The sequence below is a fragment of the Ictidomys tridecemlineatus genome, chromosome 11 (assembly GCF_052094955.1).
Source record: "Ictidomys tridecemlineatus isolate mIctTri1 chromosome 11, mIctTri1.hap1, whole genome shotgun sequence".
Classification (NCBI taxonomy): Eukaryota; Metazoa; Chordata; class Mammalia; order Rodentia; family Sciuridae; genus Ictidomys; species Ictidomys tridecemlineatus.
Genome location: NC_135487.1, coordinates 84,717,951 through 84,737,963, shown reverse-complemented (window position 1 = coordinate 84,737,963; position 20,013 = coordinate 84,717,951). Strand labels below are relative to the sequence as shown.

At 37.0% G+C, this 20,013-nt stretch overlaps 1 protein-coding gene and 1 non-coding gene across 3 annotated transcripts in view; both read left to right on the top strand.

Moving 5' to 3' along the window:
- The window catches only part of Dbt (dihydrolipoamide branched chain transacylase E2), a 43,538-nt gene that overhangs the window by 10,613 nt on the left and 12,912 nt on the right, over nucleotides 1-20,013 (top strand). For both annotated transcript variants that reach the window (XM_078026817.1, XM_005339685.5), the window contains exons 3-5: nucleotides 2,806-2,881; nucleotides 13,535-13,716; nucleotides 16,642-16,763. In XM_078026817.1, the coding sequence (XP_077882943.1) occupies nucleotides 2,806-2,881; nucleotides 13,535-13,716; nucleotides 16,642-16,763 (380 nt within the window). The remainder of the gene's footprint in view (nucleotides 1-2,805; nucleotides 2,882-13,534; nucleotides 13,717-16,641; nucleotides 16,764-20,013) is intronic.
- On the top strand, nucleotides 19,136-19,272 carry LOC120891079 (small nucleolar RNA SNORA2/SNORA34 family). Its single transcript, XR_005735509.1, has one exon. It is a non-coding gene; the product is annotated as a small nucleolar RNA SNORA2/SNORA34 family (small nucleolar RNA).

Here is a 20,013-nt window from a genome sequence, read left to right as displayed (position 1 = left end):
AAGGCTACAGGTGTGTGCCACCACACCCAGCTGCATATTCTTTCTCTTTTACAGGTCCTCTTCCTCTGCTTCACTCTTAAATTTCAGTTTTTCACGGAAAACCATCCTTCTTACACCCCATCTATGCTCATGCCTTTAACTCTCACCTGTACTCATTGAACATTTTAGAATCTGTATCTGTACCTCAGACATATCACCAATTTGCTGGCTGAAGATCTCCATTCCAGGATCCCATATATAACTCAAATTCCCCAAATTCAGTCTTCTACAAATTTCTTATTATTCCTGCCTTCCTAACTCAATAAGTAGTTAAGTTGGAAACCTAGAATCACCCCGACTCCTTGTTTTGCATCAAATCTTACCCAAGCATACCAATTTTATTTTGACTTTTCTGGTACTTCACTATATCCAGGCATGCTCTACCACTGAACTACATTTCCAGCCCCCTTTTTTTTTTTTTCATGTGGTACTGAGGATCAAACCAAGGGCCTCGAACATGCTAGGTGAACACTCTTCCACTGAGCCACTACCCCAGCCCCAGCCCTTTTTATTTTTTGAGACAGAATCTTACTGATTTGCTGAGGCTGACCTCAAACTTGCAATCCTCCTCCATCAGCCTCCTGGGTTTCTGGAATTATAGGCATGTGCCACCATGCCCATCAAATTTACCAATTTGACATCTTTCCTGTTTCTTAAATGATTCCCTTTTAGACAGCTTGGAAAAATATATCAGCTCCTGCTTTCTCTGCCTTATTTTGCCTCTGCTATTTTTCTCCCAACCCTACCCACCATGCTCTTGCCAGAGGTGTTTGGTCTAAAATGATAGACATAAAGTCACATGTCTGATATTATAAATGGGACTCTGTATCAGTTAATTATTATTGAATAACAAACCACCCTGCAACGTAGTGGCTTAGAGCAACAGTGATTGATTATTCCTCAGGATTCTTTGAGTTGGTTCCTCTGCTGGTTTCACTAATGTGACTGTATTTATCTAGAGGATCAGCAGTCCTAGGGCTGAGATCCAGGAGGGTCACACTCATGTGCCTGACTATTGGGCACCTCATTTTTCCTCCACAAAGTCTCCAGTGTTCTACATCAGCTTCCTTGCACAGGGACCTTAGGACATAATTCCAAAAGGGAGAAGGCAGAAGCTGTGAGGACCCATGAGATCTAGTCTCCTGAAATTGCATGATTTCATTTCTGCTATACTACATTAGTCAAAATAAGTCAGAGGCCAACATAGATTTAAGAAATGGCAAAAAAGACTCTACCTCTTAACATGAGCAATTACAAAGAAGTTATGACTGTATGAATTACTACTGAATCCTAATGACCTTTAAGATAAAGTTTTATTACAACCCCTTAGAAGGGCACACAAAGCGTTTCTGTGTCTGGGCTAATTTCTTGCCTCGTACTCCATCTTTAGCTGTATAGGACTGTTTGTTATTTCCTAACCATGCCATGCAGTATCATATTTCTATGCTCTTGCTGTTCCTTACAATATATTGCTTTATAAGAAGTGCCATAGTGTATTTACTCTTCATTTTCTTGAAAGACTGACTTCCAGTTCTTCATTTTAACTCTATAGTAACTATTCTTCTGTTCAAATCTTTGTATACCTTTCTGATTAGTTTCTTGGGGGGAAAAAGTCCTAAATATGGAATTATTTATTGATTGAAAGATGTGGATTTATTTTTTAAAGTTTTTGATACTTAATGCCTGTACCTGTTTAAAAGAAGCAGCAGACTGTGAGAGGGCCCCAAATTAGAAAGGAAACAAGAGATACCTCCACATCAAAAATGTATTTTAAGGCCAGGCATGGTAGTACACACCTATAATCCCAGCAGCTCAGGAGGCTGAGGCATGAGGATTGCCAAATTCAAAGCCAGCCTCAATAACTTAGTGAGGCACTAAGCAAGTTAGTAAAACTCTGTCTCAAAATAAAAAAAGGGATGGGGGTGTGGCTCAGTGGTTAAGTGTCCTTGGATTCAATCCACAGTGTTAAAAAAGGTGTGTGTGGGGTGGGGCAGGAGTGGGTATTAAGAAAGGGATAGAAAATGTCAAGAGGAAAGAGAAGTCTTAGGGAATAAGATGATGCAGCAGGATTTGAAAATGTAAGAATTTTCCATGAAGGGCCTGATTTTAGCCATAAAGACTGAACATAGTTACATGAAGTCAAAAGAGATCTGAGAGTAGGCCACTAGTGGTTATTGTAGCTGCATAACATAAAACAAGGAGATCCAGCTGAGTCTCTCTTTGTATCTGTTCCATTGTCTATTCATTACTATCGTTTCATAATCTTATTAATTTGGCTAGGCATGGTGGTGCATGTCTGTAATGCCAATGATTACAGGCTGAGGTAGGAGGATTGCAATTTTATAGCCAGCCTCAGCAAATTAACGAAGTCCTAAATAACTTAGCAAGATCCTGTCTTAAATAAAAAAGATTGGGAATATAGTGGTTAAACACTCCTGATTTTATTCCCTATTACAAAACAAAACAAATTTTTAAAAACTCACTGATTTGTTAGTTGAACTTCCTATAGCCCTGTAAAAGAACATTATTTTGAAATTTGGAAAAATTTGGGTTCTGTGGCAGCGTCAGGATTCTGTTATGGGTAGCTTAGATTAACCTTAATGATTGTGAATAATGATTCATGCTTTTAAAAATTATAAAATGATGTTTTTCTGTCTGTAAGATGGAATAGTTTCTGCCTCTGAGGATATTTTCTAATTTTAGATGTAAAAGCATTTATGGGTAATAAGTACACATTTAATGAGATTATTTCTTTTTTCTTTAAAGCTCTACATGGACAAGTTGTTCAGTTCAAACTTTCAGACATTGGAGAAGGGATTAGAGAAGTAACTGTTAAAGAATGGTAAGTTAATCTGAAAGAACATCCAAGTAAATGGTAAAACTCATTTGAGTACAAATAAGTAGGAATCAATTTAAACTGAGAAACTTCTTTATATAACCTATAATGCCTTTTTAAAAAATTAATAAGGTAGATGGGCTGGAATTGTGACTCAGTGACAGAGTGCTTGCCTTGCACATGTGAGGCACTGGGTTCATCCTCAGCACCACATAAAAATGAATAAACAAAATAAAGATACTATGTTCATGTAAAACTTGGAAAATTTTTTTTAAAAATTAATAGAGTTACTTTGTGTTGACAATATACTGGTGACAGAATTTATCATACATCAAGACATTTTATTTGTTGTGATTAATTAATGATTATTTCCTTTTGGGGCAGGGTGGGGAGTTTCCAGGGATTGGAAGAGGGGCACTTACCCACTGAGCAATGTCCCCAGGCCTTTTTATTTTGTGTTTTGAGATAAGGTCTCACCAAGTTGATGAGGCTGGCTTTGAATTTGGCAATTTCCTGTCTCAGACTACTGAGTTGCTGGGATTACAGGTGTGCACCACCACACCGAGCAATTATTCCTTCATTTTGTATGTGTGTGTGGAAGGTATTCCCTGCCTTTTAAAAACTCCTTTTGCTGTCCTTCTCTTACTGTAATTAAGAAAGAGGAATTTACCTTTTTGAGGGAGGGCACTGGGCACTTTGGCACATCTCCAGACTTTTTTCTTTATTTTTCTTTTTCCTTTTTTTTGAAATAAGGAGATTACTATCTTGCTAAGTTGCTTAGGGGCTCGATAAATTACTAAGACGGGCTTTGAACTTGCAATCCTCTTGCCTCAGCCTCCTGAGCCACTAGGATTATAGGTGTGTGCCACTGTGCCCAACTAAGAGGAATTAACTTCTAAATTAATATAAGACCACATGGTCTTCTTTTGGATTTTTTTTTTTTTTTTGGCAATGCTGGAGATTGAACCCAGGGACTCCCTCATTGTAGGAAGCACTCTACCACTGAGCTACATCCCCAGTCTAGGACTGTAGGTTTTTTTGGTTTTTAGTTATACATGGACACAATATCTTTATTTTGTTTATTTATCTTTATGTGATGCTGAGGATTGAACCCAGTGCCTCATATGTTCTAGGCAAGGGTTCTACTATGAGCTACAACCCCAGCCCAGGACCATATGTTTGTTTGCTTGTTTGTTTTTAAATTTTTTTTTAGCTATAGATGGACATAATATTTTATTTTGTTTATTTTATTTTTATGTGTGCTAAGGATTGAACCCAGTGCCTTACATGGGCAAGGCAAGCACTCTGCCACTGAACTACAACCTCAGCCCCCCCATATGTTTTTAAAAGCATTTAATGTGGCCAAGCATGGTGACAAATACTTGTAATTCCAGCTACCTGGGAGGCTGAGGCAGGAGGATCACAAGTTCAAGATAGCCTGTGCAACTTAGTGAAAACCTGTCTCAAAATAAAAAATGAAAAGGTTTGGAGATACGGCTCAGTGGTAGAGTACTCCTAGTTTCAATCTGCAGTACACCCAAGTTAAGTGAATAAATAAAAGTATTTATATGTATGAACTTATAATTTCCATCTAAACTATTTTAAAACATCATCTTGTAGTTGAAGTTTTCTTAACCATACTGAAAATGACTGTAGTATGAATACTCAACATTACCTAACACAGTTTCTCTATATGTTTAGAAAAGATTAAAATATTTTGCTAAAAGTCTTATTTAAAGAAAAATCCCTTTAAGAAAGGTAAAAAAAAAAAAAAAAACCTGGGGGCTGGCGTTGTTGCTTAGTGATAGAGTGCTTGCCTAGCATGTGAGGCACCAGGTTTGATTTGCAGCATGGCATATAAATAAATAAAAAATAAAGATCCATCAATAACTACAAAAAACAAACAAACTAGTAAAAAATTGTTGACTATCTTAATCACCCTCTATTCTTTTTCTTTTTTGACCCTCTGGAAAAGAAACACCCAGGAATGTTAGGAGGAGGGTGGTAGGCAGGTGGGGGTAGCTCAGAGACAGAACATGTGCTTAGCATGCATAAAGCCTAGCACCAAACAAAACAAAACACTCAAAAAAAATCATACCACCTCTGGGTACTGAACTAAATGTTTTAAAGGTTTTTAGAAATAGCAGTTAGGATGAATAAATAGATTTTTCCCACACTATAGTTTTACACTGTTAAAGAGACTTTTTAAGGATCTGATTCAGCCACCTGAACTTCTTTTCCTGTACTTCTTAGCATTGCTGCTTTGTGACTTAGAACAGAATTATAATAATAGAAACAATTCTTATGGTTATGTCTTTAGTGGTATCATGAGATTGTGAGATGAGCAACAAACTCAAAATGAAAAAAGCCTGACTTTGAAACCCCTTAGCTGTCTTACCTGTGACTCACTTGTTCTGAGTCCCTGTCTGACCATAAAATGAGAGTAACAGTACTGGCTGTGCCTACTCAGAGCAGTCATTGAAAGGAACAAAGGATGCAATGGTTAAAATTATATCCTTTCAAATCTGCAAAGGATTATACACAGGAAGGTTTGGGAGGTGGGTACCAGGAATTGAACTCAGGGGTACTCAACCACTGAGCCACATCCTCAGCCCTATTATGTATTTGACTTAGAGACAGGGTCTCACTGAGCTGCTTAGTGCCTACTTTTGCTGAGGCTGGCTTTGAACTTGCAACCCTCCCGCCTCAGCTTCCCAAGCTGCTGGGATTACAGGGGAAGGTTTCTATTTCATCTTCAAATGTAAAGCTTAACTTTTCTGAGTATTGGATTCTTGGTTGGCATCTATTTTCTTTCACAGCTTGGTAATGTTATTCCAGGACCTCCTAGCATTGAGGGTCTAGGTTGAGAAATTAGCTGAGGTCTGAATTGTTTTCCCTCTATACGTAATCTGATATATTTCTCTTGCAGCCTTTAAAATTCTATCCTTATTTTGTATGTAAGGCATTTCCATTATAAAGTACCTTGGTATGGGTCTGTTGTAATTTTGTACATTTGTGGTCCTCTAAGCCTCGTATATTTATTTTTCCATTTCATTTTTTTAAGTTTGGAAAATTTTCTGATATTATTTCATTGAAGATTGTGCATTCCTTTGGTTTGTATCTCTAAACCTTCATCTATCCCAATAAATATTGAATTTGATCTTTTCATGTTATCCCATAGTTCTTGGAGGTTCTGTTTATGGTTTCTTAACATCTTCTCTCCATGATCAACTCTATTTTCAAAATTATGTATTTTGTCTTCATTGCCTGAGGTTATATCTTCCAAGTGATCTAGTCTGTTGATGATTCTTTCTATTGAATTTTTTTTTTTTTTTTTTTTGTACCAGAGATTGAACTCAGGGAAAATCAACCACTGAACTACATCCCCAACCCTATTTTGTATTTTATTTAGAGACAAGGTCTCACTGAGTTGCTTAGTGCCTCTCCTTTGCTGAGGCTGTATTTGAACTTGATTCTCCTGGCTCAGCCTCCCAGACTGCTGGGATTACAGGTGTGTGCCACCAGTGCCTGGCTCTATTTAATTTTTAATTTGGTTTATTGTTTACTTCATTTCAAGGATTTCTGCTTGTTCCCTACCCCCCACCCCCAGAATATGCGTCTTTGTTGAAGTGATCTTTCACTTCCTATGTTTTCTCTCTGATTTCATTTCTTATACTGGCCTTTACTTCACAGATCAGTTTAACTATGTACATTCTAAACTCCTTCTCTGACATTTCTTCCACACAGTGGTGTCAGTGGATTTTGTATTGGAGTATCTTGATTTGTTTGGGGCAATCTGTCCCCTTGCTTTTTCATGTTGTTTGTGTGTCTACCCGTCTAACAGAATGAATCTGAGTCAGTAGTTTCTATCCTATGTACTTATTGTGTCCCTGAAGGTTTCCAGTACCTCACTGTTTAGGGGGAGACAAATAATAACAACAACCATTGCAAGCAATATACAGTATTAAACCAAATAGTTCCTACTGTGACGTCTACAATGTTAATTATCACAATATTTATTGTGATTTCTGTTTAGAACTGATATGATCAGTTATTGCCAACAATGAAAATAGCAAGTTTGCAAAAGGGTTTATAATTTCAAATGGTGGCTAGGGAGAGAACAGAAGTGATATAGAATGTGATGATTCTAAGGGAGGAGAAGACAAGAAGTAAAAAAATTAAAAGACAAAGAACAATAGAGATTGACTGTTAACGGAAGAAAAGAGAATCAAGAGGAACAGGTAGGAGAAAGAAAAAAAAGTAAAAAATTTTAAAAAATTAAAAATAAAAGTAAAATAATACAAAATTAAAATACTAATCAAACATCCTAGTTCACAAAAAAACTAATCCATGAAAAATAACTGGCTTCAAAAATGCTAGAAATGAGAAAAAAGACAAATATGAATACATATAAGAATCCATGTACCATTAAGGTCACAATTAAACAGGAAAAGATCATGATAAAAAGTCAAATAATTCTTTTCGTTGAAGTTCATAATATTCTCAGTTTCTCCCTTCAGCAGTTTTCAGTGAGGTCATCTGGCGCCTGATGCTGCACCCTCTGAATTGCCAGAGAGAGAGAGAGAAGTAATCCTGTAGTCTAAATTCCTATAGGCAAGAGTGTGACAAGAAAGTTTAACCCAAGGCTTTCTCAGAGGTGTTTGCATTTCAAAGTTAGGTCCTTGAAAAAACTCTTTCCCAGGCACTGATTTTTATAGAGAGCATCCTTGGGGGTTATTTTTGTAAAACCTGGCCTGAGTTGGGAGCCGAGAAGAGTAGGAAAAAAACCTCTGTTATATGGACTTCTCTAGCTTGTGAACCTCTGAGCCCCTCCCGCTACACACTGGGTATAAAGTTCTAAAACTTTCTGAACTCGGCATTCAGGGGAATTGATTAATTGTAGCGAAAGTTTTCCCCTCTGAACCTGGCTGCAGCCAATCAACCTGCTTCTGCTGATTCCTCGGTACCAGCCTCTGTCCACCCCCAGCCTCGTCTGTCTTACAACATGCTCACGGAGGACCTCTCTGGCTCGTGCTTCTAGCCAGACTGTGGTAATGGCTGTGCCACTGGGGATTTCTTCCTTATTTTATCATATCCAACCTCCTGAGTCCTCATTCTGCTTTGAACCTCCAATTTTAAATTCCAGTAAAGTCCCCCCACTTTTTTTGTTCACCCACCTTACTGAGAAGCTGCCTCTGTGCTTTCTTGGTTTCACTCCATGGAGCAGCCAGGAAAGCAACTTCCTCTATTCCACCATCTTGAAAAGGCCCCTCTCCATTTACATTTTGATACTTTATTTTCAGAACCAGGACTACTCTTTCTAGATGAAAAAAAAAATTTTTTTTATTTCTAAATTTCTATTTCTTTAAATTCATATGTTTAGTATAGGGTACAAGGCTCTTGGAAAAGGAAGTCATTTAATTCCTAATGAAAATGTAATAGTTCTTTAAATGAGAAATTATTTGACTTGTTTTTAAGAAATTCTTAAAGAAATATTAAGAGCTTTCTTGAATTGGATAATTCCTTATACATATATGTGGTTTTTCTTATGTTGTTTTCAACATACTCTGTTTTAGTAGTTTGATTATGATGTATCTAGGTGTAGCTGTCCTTGAACTTATTCTTCTTGGAGTTTGTTAAGCTTTTTACATGTGTACATTAATGTTTTTCTTCAAATCTGGGATATTTTTGGCTGCTATTTCTAAAAATGTTTATTCTGCCCCTTTGTCTCTTTTCTCCTGAAATGCCAATGTATATGTTAACATACTTGATTGTGTCTCATAAGTCTCTGAGGTTCTGTTCATTTTTCTTCCTTCTTTTTTCTTTTCATTCCTCAGATGGAAATTTTCATTTGACCTTTCTTCAAATTAGCCAGTTTTTTCTTCTGCTGACAAGAATCTATTGTTGAGCCCTACTGGTGAAGTTTCATTTTATTCATTGTAATCTTCAACTCCAGAATTTGGTGTGTTTTTTCATGTATATATTTCTATCACATTATTGATATTCTCTACTTGGTGAGAAATCATTTTTTCATTCTTCCCTCTAATTTTTTAGACATGATTTCTTTTAGTTCTTTGAATATATTTTTAATGATTGATTTAACTTGTATTTGATGATTTAAAGTCTTGCCTTGTAAGTCCAATATCTGCTTCCTCAAGGATGGTTTCTATTGACCACATTTTTTGTTTTCCTGTGTATAGGGCCATACTTTTTTGTTTCTTTGCATGTCTCATAATTTTTTGATTGAAAACTGGGTATTTTAGATACAGTATTGTGGCATATCTAGAAATCAGATCCCACCTCCCCAGACTTTTGCTTTAGTGGGACGGGGCAGGGCTGGGAGACTGCTCTCTGCTTAGTGACTTTCCTAGACTGATTTTATAAAGTCTGTATTCCCTTTCATGTGTGGCCCCTGAAATCTGTACTCAGTTAACTTGGTGGATTACTAATCATTAGAAAGTGACTTGCTTAAGTATCTAGAAGCAGTAAGTCTTCATCCCTTTGCCAAGGAGTTCTTTATGCAGGTTGTACTTGCTTGGCCTGTAGCATTTTACAACATTTTCTTAGCCTTTATTTCTTGCTTGCACAGGGCCTCAGGGTCAACCTGAGGTGTTCTCTCTGGTCTGTTAATCATGCACACTGCCCTACACATTTCATGGCTCCAGATCCCTTTGAATATGTTAGAGCTTTACAAAGCCTCCTATGGACATCTCATTCCCCAGGTCGACTTCCTTGTGAGATCTCTGGCCAATCTTTGGTCCCAGTTTCTATCATTCCTTTAACCCGCTGAGATTTTAAACAACCTTTGCTGATGGTTTTCAGCAAACACTCTGAGGATAGACTTTTTTTCTCAGCAAAGGGAACTCTTGAATTGTGTGAGTGCAACATTTTCAGTTAGCTGCCAGACAAGTCAAATAGTGACAGTTTTTTGGAGGCATGATTTTTTTATGGAGCTCCAAACCTCGACTGTGAATTTGCTGATTTTTAAGGCTACCAATGATATAGGGAAACGAGGATAAGAATAGGGCAAGTTTGAATGCCATAGAACTCACTATTTTTAATGAGAATCAGTCATTTTTCTTAAATAAGTATTTCTCAGCTTTTGTAAGCTTTTTTTTTTAATTACCAGAATTTTAAAAAGTTAATTTTTAAAGATGAAAGATTTTTGTCAGTGTACTTCTTGTTTACTTGGAAGAACAGATTTTTGGAGGTTGTTACTCTGCCATTCTGGAAATAAAAATTATCTGTATGTGTTTTTTTCCAGTTTATTTATTTATTTAATAATAAAATAATAAAAATAATAGTAGTTAATTGTTGATGAACACAATATCTTTTTATTTTTATTTGTTTATTTTTATGTGGTGCTGAGGATTGAACCTAAGGCCTCACACATATGAGGCAAGTGCTTTACCACTGAGCTACAACCCCAGCCCCTATATGTGCTTTTAAAATTAGTGTTTATGTCATGATTGATGTTTTAGCAAAGGACTGAAAACTGATTAAGACACAAAGGCAGGCATTAAGAATGGATTAATTATTATTTTGAAGAATTGATGGTAGCCAGAAATGAGCCAGACACATCAAGAGTAGTATTAGAATATACATGTAGCATTTCAGGCTTGGACCCATTCTCCTTGTTCTGCTTGCTAAGAACATGTAATGAACATTGTAAAGCATATGAAAAATGAAAAATAGACTGGTGTACAAGGACAAGCTGAAATAGTTGTAGAAAGGAAAACTGAGAAAAGTCGTACCTGAAATGCAAAAACTAAGCCAGGCATGGTTGAGCTAGAGAATCATGAGTTGGAGCCCAGCATGGGCAACATAGTGAGACATTTTTTTTTTCTGGCGCGGATACCTGTCGCAGTCTGGCTGGGCACAAAATCACAAGCCACTCACAGCCTTGTAGATTCAAACAGCAATTCTTTATTCCCGAACTCTCACGGGCCTCTACATGCAGGTTCTGGGGAAATTCCACACCTCCACCTAACTCTGCATCCCAAAATACTCTCTGAATCGCACGAGAACTCAACGGGAACTCAAGGAGCCTGCGGGTGCCTGAGGCAGCAGGATATGCCCTATTCCCAGCAGTGTCCACCTTAAACCTGGAACCGCCCTAAACCCAAGGAGCGCCCTAAACCCAGATCCGCCCTGGTCCTTGAGCAAGGTCACCTTTCATGCAATGTCACTGCAAATGACCTGGGTCCAAGGCAAGCCCATTTCCACAATGGAGAGTTCTCCCTCTAAGCAACATGGGGTAGGCTGACAAGGAAATTGCCATGCGTCATTCTTACTTAGCTATGGCTCTCAGCAGATACCTGGGATTGAACTCAGTGTCAGTCAACCACTGAGCCACATTCTCAGCCTAGTTTATATTTTATTTGAAGACAGGGGCTTACTGAATTGCTTAGCTCCTAGCTTTTGCTGAGGCTGGCTTTGAACTTGCCATCCTCCTGCCTCAGCTTCCTGAGCCGCTGGGATTACAGGCATGCAACACTGTGCCCAGCCATAGTGAGCCTCCTGTCTTAAAAATTAATTAATTACCATTTGACCTAGCTGTCCAACTCCTGGGTTTTTACCTAAAGGTCTTACAATCAGCATACTACAATAATGCAGCTATGTCCATGTTTATAGCAGCTCAATTCACAATAGCTAAAATATGGAACCAACCTAGGTGTCCTTCAATAGATGAATGAATAAAGAAAATGTGGCATATATATTTCAATAGAATATTTGTCAGAGTCCAGCTCCAACAGGGGGTCTCAGGAGACGAACGGATGGTGAGGAGTCAGCGAAAGGGGGGTGGAGAAACAACATAGACACCAAAGTGAAGGTGCTAAATCTCAATCTTTACTTGTGAAGTTGACCATATATACTTTTTATTTTGGCAGGCTCACAGTACTTTGTGGTTACAAAACAGGAATCTTATTCAAAGAAACAAAATATTACCTAGCTACAATTAGATAAGAAGAATGTCTCTTGGCTTAGGCATAAGCAAGCATTTGTACTTTCAGTTCGCATTTTGCTTTGAGCTCTTTCTGCTTAGTTAACTTTTAATAATAGTTAGAAATGTCCCAAACTATTCTTTCTTGACTTACTGACTAGAACTGGTGCCATGGTTACGGCAAGTGGTTAACTTGTTATTAATTTTAATCAAACAGGAGTAAGAGCACAAACCGTTGTGCACAGGAACAAGAACAAGTTGCCCAGTACTAAGCACTAATCTGTCTTCTTAACATTAATTCTTCTTTTCTAGATTTTAATTTAATTTCTCAAAAATTTCCTTGACAGGGAGTTTTTCATTAGACATTAACAATTTATGTTCCACAGCTGAATCATTGCATTTAGAGCAAACAGATCTATTCTTTAGAAGTAGTTGCATTAATTGGGAAAGTCATGTTTTTTCTTTCATACTTAATGGTCATATGAGAAATCGCAACTATACTTATTAAAGGAATACAAAAACAAACCAGCCCATTCCCAGAAACATACTGCGCTCCTTCAGAGGATGGACGCCTTGCGCCATCCACCTCAGTAGGGCCTTGCCATTGCCTGAGTCAGGGGAGGGGCGCAGCAAATATTATTCACCTTTAAAGAAGAATGAAGTTATGGCATTTGCCAGTAAATGGATGGAGTTTGAGAGTATCATGCTAAGCGAAATAAGCCAATCCCCCTCAAAACCAAAGACTGAATGTTTTCTGTAATATGCGGATGCTAATTCACAATAAGGGAGGCGGGGCACTAGAGAAGAATAGTGTTACCATAGATTAGGTAGAGGGCAGTGAAGGGAGGGGAGGGAAGGGGATATGGAGATTCAAAGGATGGGAGAACGAAATAGACATTATTACTTTATGTATATATGTGACTGCATGACCAATATGATTCTACAACATGTACCCTCAGAAAAATAAGAAATTATATCCCATCTATGTATATTAAAGTGCGTAAATGCATTCTACTGTCATGTATAACTAATTAAAACAAATTTAAAAATTAAAAAATAATTAATTGACTAATTAGTTATTTCACAAAACTAATTGAAGACAATTTGTTTACTTAGTTCTAGAAATAATAAGCATTCCTTAAAGTTTTAAAAAGACTAACATAACTTTAGTATCCATTATCCTAAATGCTTGAGACCAAAATTAATTCAGACTTTTGAGTTTTTTATGTATTAGAATACTTGTATAGACTTTACACCTTTGATCTGAAAGTCCAAAATCCAAAAGGATCCAAAATTTGAAAATTTTTAAGCAACATGTCAACTCTTACAATGTTTCAGGTTTTAGATTTGTAAGATTAGAATGCTTATAACATAGTAAAGAGAAAATTTCACTTTAAAAATATATTTTTAAACTTTTTTCCCAAGAAATGGGTCAGGTAGAAAATCTGGAAGTTTAATTATACTATGGATTTCTAATATTTAACCACTTATAGATCTATAAGTGGTTAAATATTAGAAACTAATATTTCTTGGAGGTATATCCAAGAGACTCTGGAAGCTAACATCATCTTCTCTGAAACATTCCTTGGTGCACTGTCTGGGAATAACTGCTAGGCAAAATGGATACTGATGCAGTGTGGCATGGCATTTAATTGTTGGGATGATCTCTAATTAGGATTGTCCATGTAAAAGTATCTCATGTCTTTTTCTTTTAGGTATGTTAAAGAAGGAGATACAGTGTCTCAGTTTGATAGCATCTGTGAAGTTCAAAGTGATAAAGCTTCTGTTACTATTACTAGTCGTTATGATGGAGTCATTAAAAAACTCTATTATAATCTAGATGATATTGCCTATGTGGGGAAGCCATTAGTGGACATAGAAACAGAAGCTTTAAAAGGTACTGTAACTATGTTCATCTCTTTTACCAAATTGATTACTGCTGTCTTTTTGTCATTGGAACAACTTATAATTTTACCAACTTACAGGATCTGGGTTAGGTGTTTGAGAGACAAAATTAAGAAAATAGAAAAGGTTCTTAGTGATGCATGATTTTCTTTTGATATCATGAATAGTAAAATTTCATTTATTAGGAAGCCTGCCTTCTGAAAATCTTAGTGTTCAAAAAACAGAAAAACTCTCAAGAATTAAAGATTCAAGTCCTAAACACTAGTCACTAAGAACAAAAATTGGAGTATACAAAGATTAACTTAATGGGATAGCTTGTATTAGTTTTCATTACGATAACAAAATACCTGATATGGGCAGTTTTTAAAGGAAAGGAAGTTTACTTAAAGTTTTATAGGGTTAAAGTCCAAGATTGGGCATCCCCATTGGTTTAGCCTCTGGTGAGGGTCACAGATGGCAGCCCATCACAACAGAGTGTGTCTAGGAGCGAATTGGCATGTTTCAAACCATGAGCAGCGAGAACTCAAAGGTTGCACAGGAACTACCCTCCAAGATCATGCCCCCAATGACCAGAGTGCCCACCTCTTTTTTTATGTATGGTGCTTGGGTTTAAACCTAGGGCTTCACAAATGCTAAGGAGGTGCTCTACTACTGTGCTTCATCTGCAGCCTCTTAAACCTCTTAAAGTTTCTACAGTATCTCATAATACTGCCACCCTAGACACCCAGCTTCCTATTACACTGACTCTTGGGGGAGACTTAAAGCACACCCAAACAATAGTAGTACTCATATGTACAAGCATTCTTTTAAAACCCAGACTTCTTTAGAAGAGAGAGAACAAAAAAGAAGTAAAACCAGAGTGAAAGTAAAGAGCTCAGCATTCCATAGCATCAGCACCTGTGGAACTTATAAGCAGGGAATATTATTCCAAAAGGTAATTCACTAAGATAATGTTATAGTGGAAAACTGAAACAATAGGTAGTCCCACTGGGGGCAGATATTTAACTCCCTACCTCAGAAGATTCCCACCCACCTCCCAAGCGGTGGTGGGAATGGGGTTCTCCTCAGTAGAATGGGCTGGCTGAGAAAGAAAAGCTGGTGTAGAACTTGTGTCTCAAGCAATCCTCCTGCCTCAGCCTTTTAAGTAGCTGTGATTATAGGTGTGCACCACCACCTGGCTGAAAATAGAGCGGCAAAAAACCCACAGAACACAGAAAGTGGGGACAGGAGAGGCAAGCTGACAGACGATCCACCTTCTGACAAAATGGAGCCCGTGCCTGCTTCATTTATATCCGGAGACATCAAAGAGATTCTATAGAATGTTTTTTTTTCCAAAAAAGGTTAAAGGTGGGTTGTTCAGTTCCTAACAGGTTATGTCCATCTTCAGCATTACTATGAGGAACCTTTCTAGCAGAGCAGAGGGGAAGGTCACATGCATTGGGTGATCTGTCATCCCCCAAGAGCCATGGGAAGTTCCCGATGCCAGGCCTATCCTTTCCTGGCTTTCATGCCAAGAGAAGGTCCTCTTGTATTTCACGGATGGTTTCCTGCAGAAGGTCACAAAACAAAATAGCCCCCCCCCTGCTTTCTTTGAGATGAGGTCTTGCTTTGTTGCTCAAGCTGGTGTAGAACTTGTGTCTCAAGAAATCCTTCTGCTTCAGTCTTCCAAGTAGCTGTGATTATAGGTGTGCACCACCATATCTGGCTGAAAATCACTTTGATATCAGAGCCTGGGGAGTAATAAGTTCTGTGGTGGGATTCCTAAGCCAGCATTCCATCAGCAAGTGCTAAGATAAAGATATTTTAGTAGTATAGTTCAAAAGTCTGGGAGCAATATCCAAGTTATAGTGTAGCCTATAATCATCATCATCATCATCATCACCTTTTTCAGAATCATTTTATAATTTGTAAAATATTTTGCTCCTACTGTTTTGTTTTATCATTTCATGTGAGGCAGCCCAGGATAAAGAAATGAATCCAATTTACTGAACATCTTGGCACATGCCTATAATCCCAGTGACTTGGGAAACTGAGGCAGGATGATTATAAGTTTGAGGCCAGCCTCAACCATTTAGCAAGACCTTCAGCAACCTTCAAGCAATTCCCTATCCCAAGACCCTGACTCAAATTTTTAAAAAAAAATTTTTTAAGGGAAAAGGGATGTAATATTCAATGATAAAGTATCCCAGGATCAATCCCAAGTACAAAAAAAGAGATGAAATCTAAATATTGGAATGCAATGCTAGAACCACTAAAATTTCATCAACCCAACAAAGTGATGAAATTATTTCAGATTAGTTTCAATGCCATTCTTAGTCTCTTCTACATTGGTAAAATTGAGAAATCTTCCCTGTTTATTGAGAAACCTCTCAATCTCTTTCCTGAGATTAATCTTCTTAGCATTTTTGTGATAATCAAAGAATAAAATATGTGTAAAAACACTATGGAAATTATTTGAAGTGCTGTGTAGTAAGGCCCTATTTTATTAATTAGAGCTTTAATCCAACAACTACATGACTATTACAATAATATGAGTTACTTCTCATATATACCCATGTTATTCTAAAAGGCAGTATTATAGTATTATATTATCACAAAATATTTTCCAGGAAGGTGAATAGCAGTGAATTACTAGATATTTTGAAAAAATATAGAATAACTCTGCTATATGATACATTTGGATATTTATACATTTCCCTTATTTCAGCAAATATGTATCATCCAAGTTAGTATTGGAGTTCCTGTAATTATAACTTAAACAATACTAGGTATTGGTACCTACCTTCCATTCTATGCCTACCATTGGTGTAGTTGCATGTTTTCCCACTCTAAAGTAGCCCAGCTATAACCACTATTATGCATTTTGACTAAATATTAGAGGCAACTAAGCTTTGTAAAAAAATTTTCTTGTTTACAGATTCAGAAGAAGATGTTGTTGAAACTCCTGCTGTGTCCCACGATGAACACATACACCAGGAGATAAAGGGCCAGAAAACACTGGCAACCCCTGCAGTTCGCCGCCTGGCAATGGAAAACAATGTGAGTTCTCTTAATATCTAAGTCTGAAACTGCACAAATGTATACATTTGTATCTCTGAAAAAGTGGCCAACTATGCAGAATGAAATGGCTTATGTTAGGATTAACAAAAGATGAAAATGGCAGGGTGTGGTGGTGAATACCTGTAATCTCAGCTGCTTGGGAGGCCAAGGCAGGAGGATTGTGTGTTCAAGGCCAGCTTTAGCAATTTAGTGAGATCCTGTCTCAAAATAAATATAAGGTGTGTGTGGCTCAGTGGTTAAGAGCCCCTGGGTTAAGTCCCTAATACCAAAAAAAAAAAAAAAAAAAAAAGATGTCTGTTATTAAAAAGTGATAGGGGGCTGGGATTGTGGTTCAGCAGTACAGCGCTCGCCTTGCACGCATGAGGCCCTGGGTTCGATCCTCAGCACCACATAAAAAATAAATAAGTGAAATAAAGGTATTATGTCCAACTATAACTAAAAAATAAATATTAAAAAAAACTGGTAGTGGGGCTGGGGTTGTGGCTCAGTGGTAGAGCGCTTGCCTCACATATGTAAGACACTGGATTCAATTCTCAGCACCACATATAAATAAATGAATAAAAAAATAAAGGTCCATCCACAGCTAAAATAAAATATATTAAAAAAGTCTTAGTTGGGGCTGGGATTGTGACTCAGCGGTAGAGTGCTTGCCTAGCATGTGCAAGGCCCTGGTTTGATCCTCAGCACTACATTAAAAAAATAAATAAATAAATGTATTGTGTCCAACTACAACTAAAAAATAAATATTAAAAAAATAAAATAAAAAAGTCTTAGTGGCAAAACAGCACTTGAGAAAGGTAAGAAGGGATTATGAATTTATTACTTAACATTGAGCAATGTGTTTTTATTTTTTCTTATAGCCTGATAACAGAGCATTTATGCATAACAGTATCTTATGTCAGGTGACCTAGAAATACAACTTGAAGTAGGAATTTGGATGTCTGTGATTCATGTATTAAAAGAATAAAAATCTATGCAGGGAATGAGAGAAGCAGGATGGGAAAGGGAAATGAAGAAATGGGATGTAGTAGCAAGGATAGGCTCTGATCCAAGAAAGATTGAGAGAACCACAGAATTGTACTGCTTAGAGGGAAGAAGGCAAACCATTTGTATTCCCTTTGTCAATCTGTATTGCCTGAGATGATCAACTTAAAAAGTGGAAAGGTTATTTGGTCTCAGTTTCAGTTTCCAGGTCATGACCAATTGGCCCCAGTTTTTTGGGCCTGTTGCAGCATAGTACGTCATGGTAGGTGTGCAGTAGAGGAAATCCATTCACCTCATGGCTGTGAATTGAAAGAAAGAAACCAAGCTCCACAGTCCCCCCTTGGGCACATCCCCAACAATTGGAAGACCTCCCACTAAGCCCCACTTCAAAGTTTCTACTATCTTCCAAAATGGGGGACCACATCTTTTAAGACATGGGCCTTTGGGGGACATTCCAGATCCAAACTATTGCACAATTAGTGAGCAAATGGAGAGTATAATGAAGCCCATAAGTATTTGTATATTATCTCATTTAACGCTGTGAGATAAAGAGCTATTCTCAGACTTGTAGATGTAAAATAACTAGTCTAAATTCACATAGCTAATACTACCAAGGAGCCAGAATGTAACAGTGAGTCAATTTCACTTCAAAACCAGTGTTCTCAGTCATCAGATACTGCCTCAGCAATCACTGTTGCAACTATTGAGCACATACAGGTCAGATACCAAACACACATTATCTCTAATAATTAAACAACCCTATAGGGGTGGTTTGGATTATCCCCATTTTGCTGATGAGAAAGGTCAGGGAGGTTGATGAAGTAAATAGGTGTTCCAAAGCCTGAGTTCTTTCCACTGTGGCCCACAGTGCAGAATTGTTTGTCTGTTCTTGAGAAAAGTAGTTAAGTTGCAGTGGGGAAAAAACAAAAGCTGTGGGCTGGGGTTGTGGCTCAGTGGTAGAGCACTTGCCTAACATGTATGAGGCCCTGAGTTCTATCCTCAGTACCACATGAAAATAAAAAAATAAAATAAAAGTACTATGTCCAACTATGAGTAAAAAAAAAATTTATATATATATATATATATATTTTTTTTTAAATCTGTTTTGGGACTGTGTAATAGAAATCATTAAGATATTCATATTCATTCAGCTAGTTACCCTGCCTTTGGGGAATTATCCCAAGAAAATATTCTGGGACATTTTCTTCTTTGTGTTTTATATAGCCAAACATTAGAAAGTATATATGTGTTCAAAATCAAGGAAATGCTTAAATAAATTATGTTATATACCCTTGATGAAATTGTATGTAATTGTTAAGTGTACTCAAATATGAAGACCATTTAGCATAATAGAAAACAGAAATTTTTTGGCCCTGAATCAAGGCCAGCAGTTTGTTGAAGCTGTTGGTTTCAAGCAGGAGCCTAAAGAAATGTCTTTCTATGGTCTGTTGGCTACTTCAGAACTTTAGAAGTGTAATAGTCAATTCAATAGAAAGAAACATCTGAAGTCGGGGGGGAAGAAAACAGAAATTTTAATATGACACACTAGGTTATGTAGGACATCAGATGAAATAATGATTTATTGTTTTAAAAGTTATAAAATATTTTACCAGCTTTTTTCTTAAATGTATAGAAAGATCACCTGTAGAAGAAATACATGGTTTGGTTTTCCTACATGACCTCCTAAAGATATATATAATGACTAGAATATTTGTATGACTACTATAAATTAAATGTTGGAGTTTATTATCCTAAGTCATTTTTTCTTTTCTTGCAGTTTGAATAATTATGAATTGAGTTTAAAACTAAATATCAATGGCATTTATAGTTGTTTGCATTTCCTTAAAAATTTTTGTTGAAATTCAGAGTCCGCTTGTTATAAAGTTCATGTTGATAGGATAAAATTTTTTATTCTTTTAAAGTCATTTTCTAAGTAGAGGTATTGCGCGCTAGACAGAAGGGAAGGGAGGGGGCATGCGGTAGGAATGGTAGTAGAATGAATCAGACATTATTATCCTGTGTGCATATGATAACATGATCTGTGTAACTCTACACCATGTACAACCAGACCAATGAGAAGTTATACATACCCCATTTATGTATGAAGTATCAAAATTCATTCTACTGTCATATATAACTAATTAGAACAAATGAAAAAAGGTCATCATCTTCTCGAGATGCACTAATACAAAGAAAATGAGGTATGACTCTAACAAATTAATACACACTGTGTGAGGATATCATC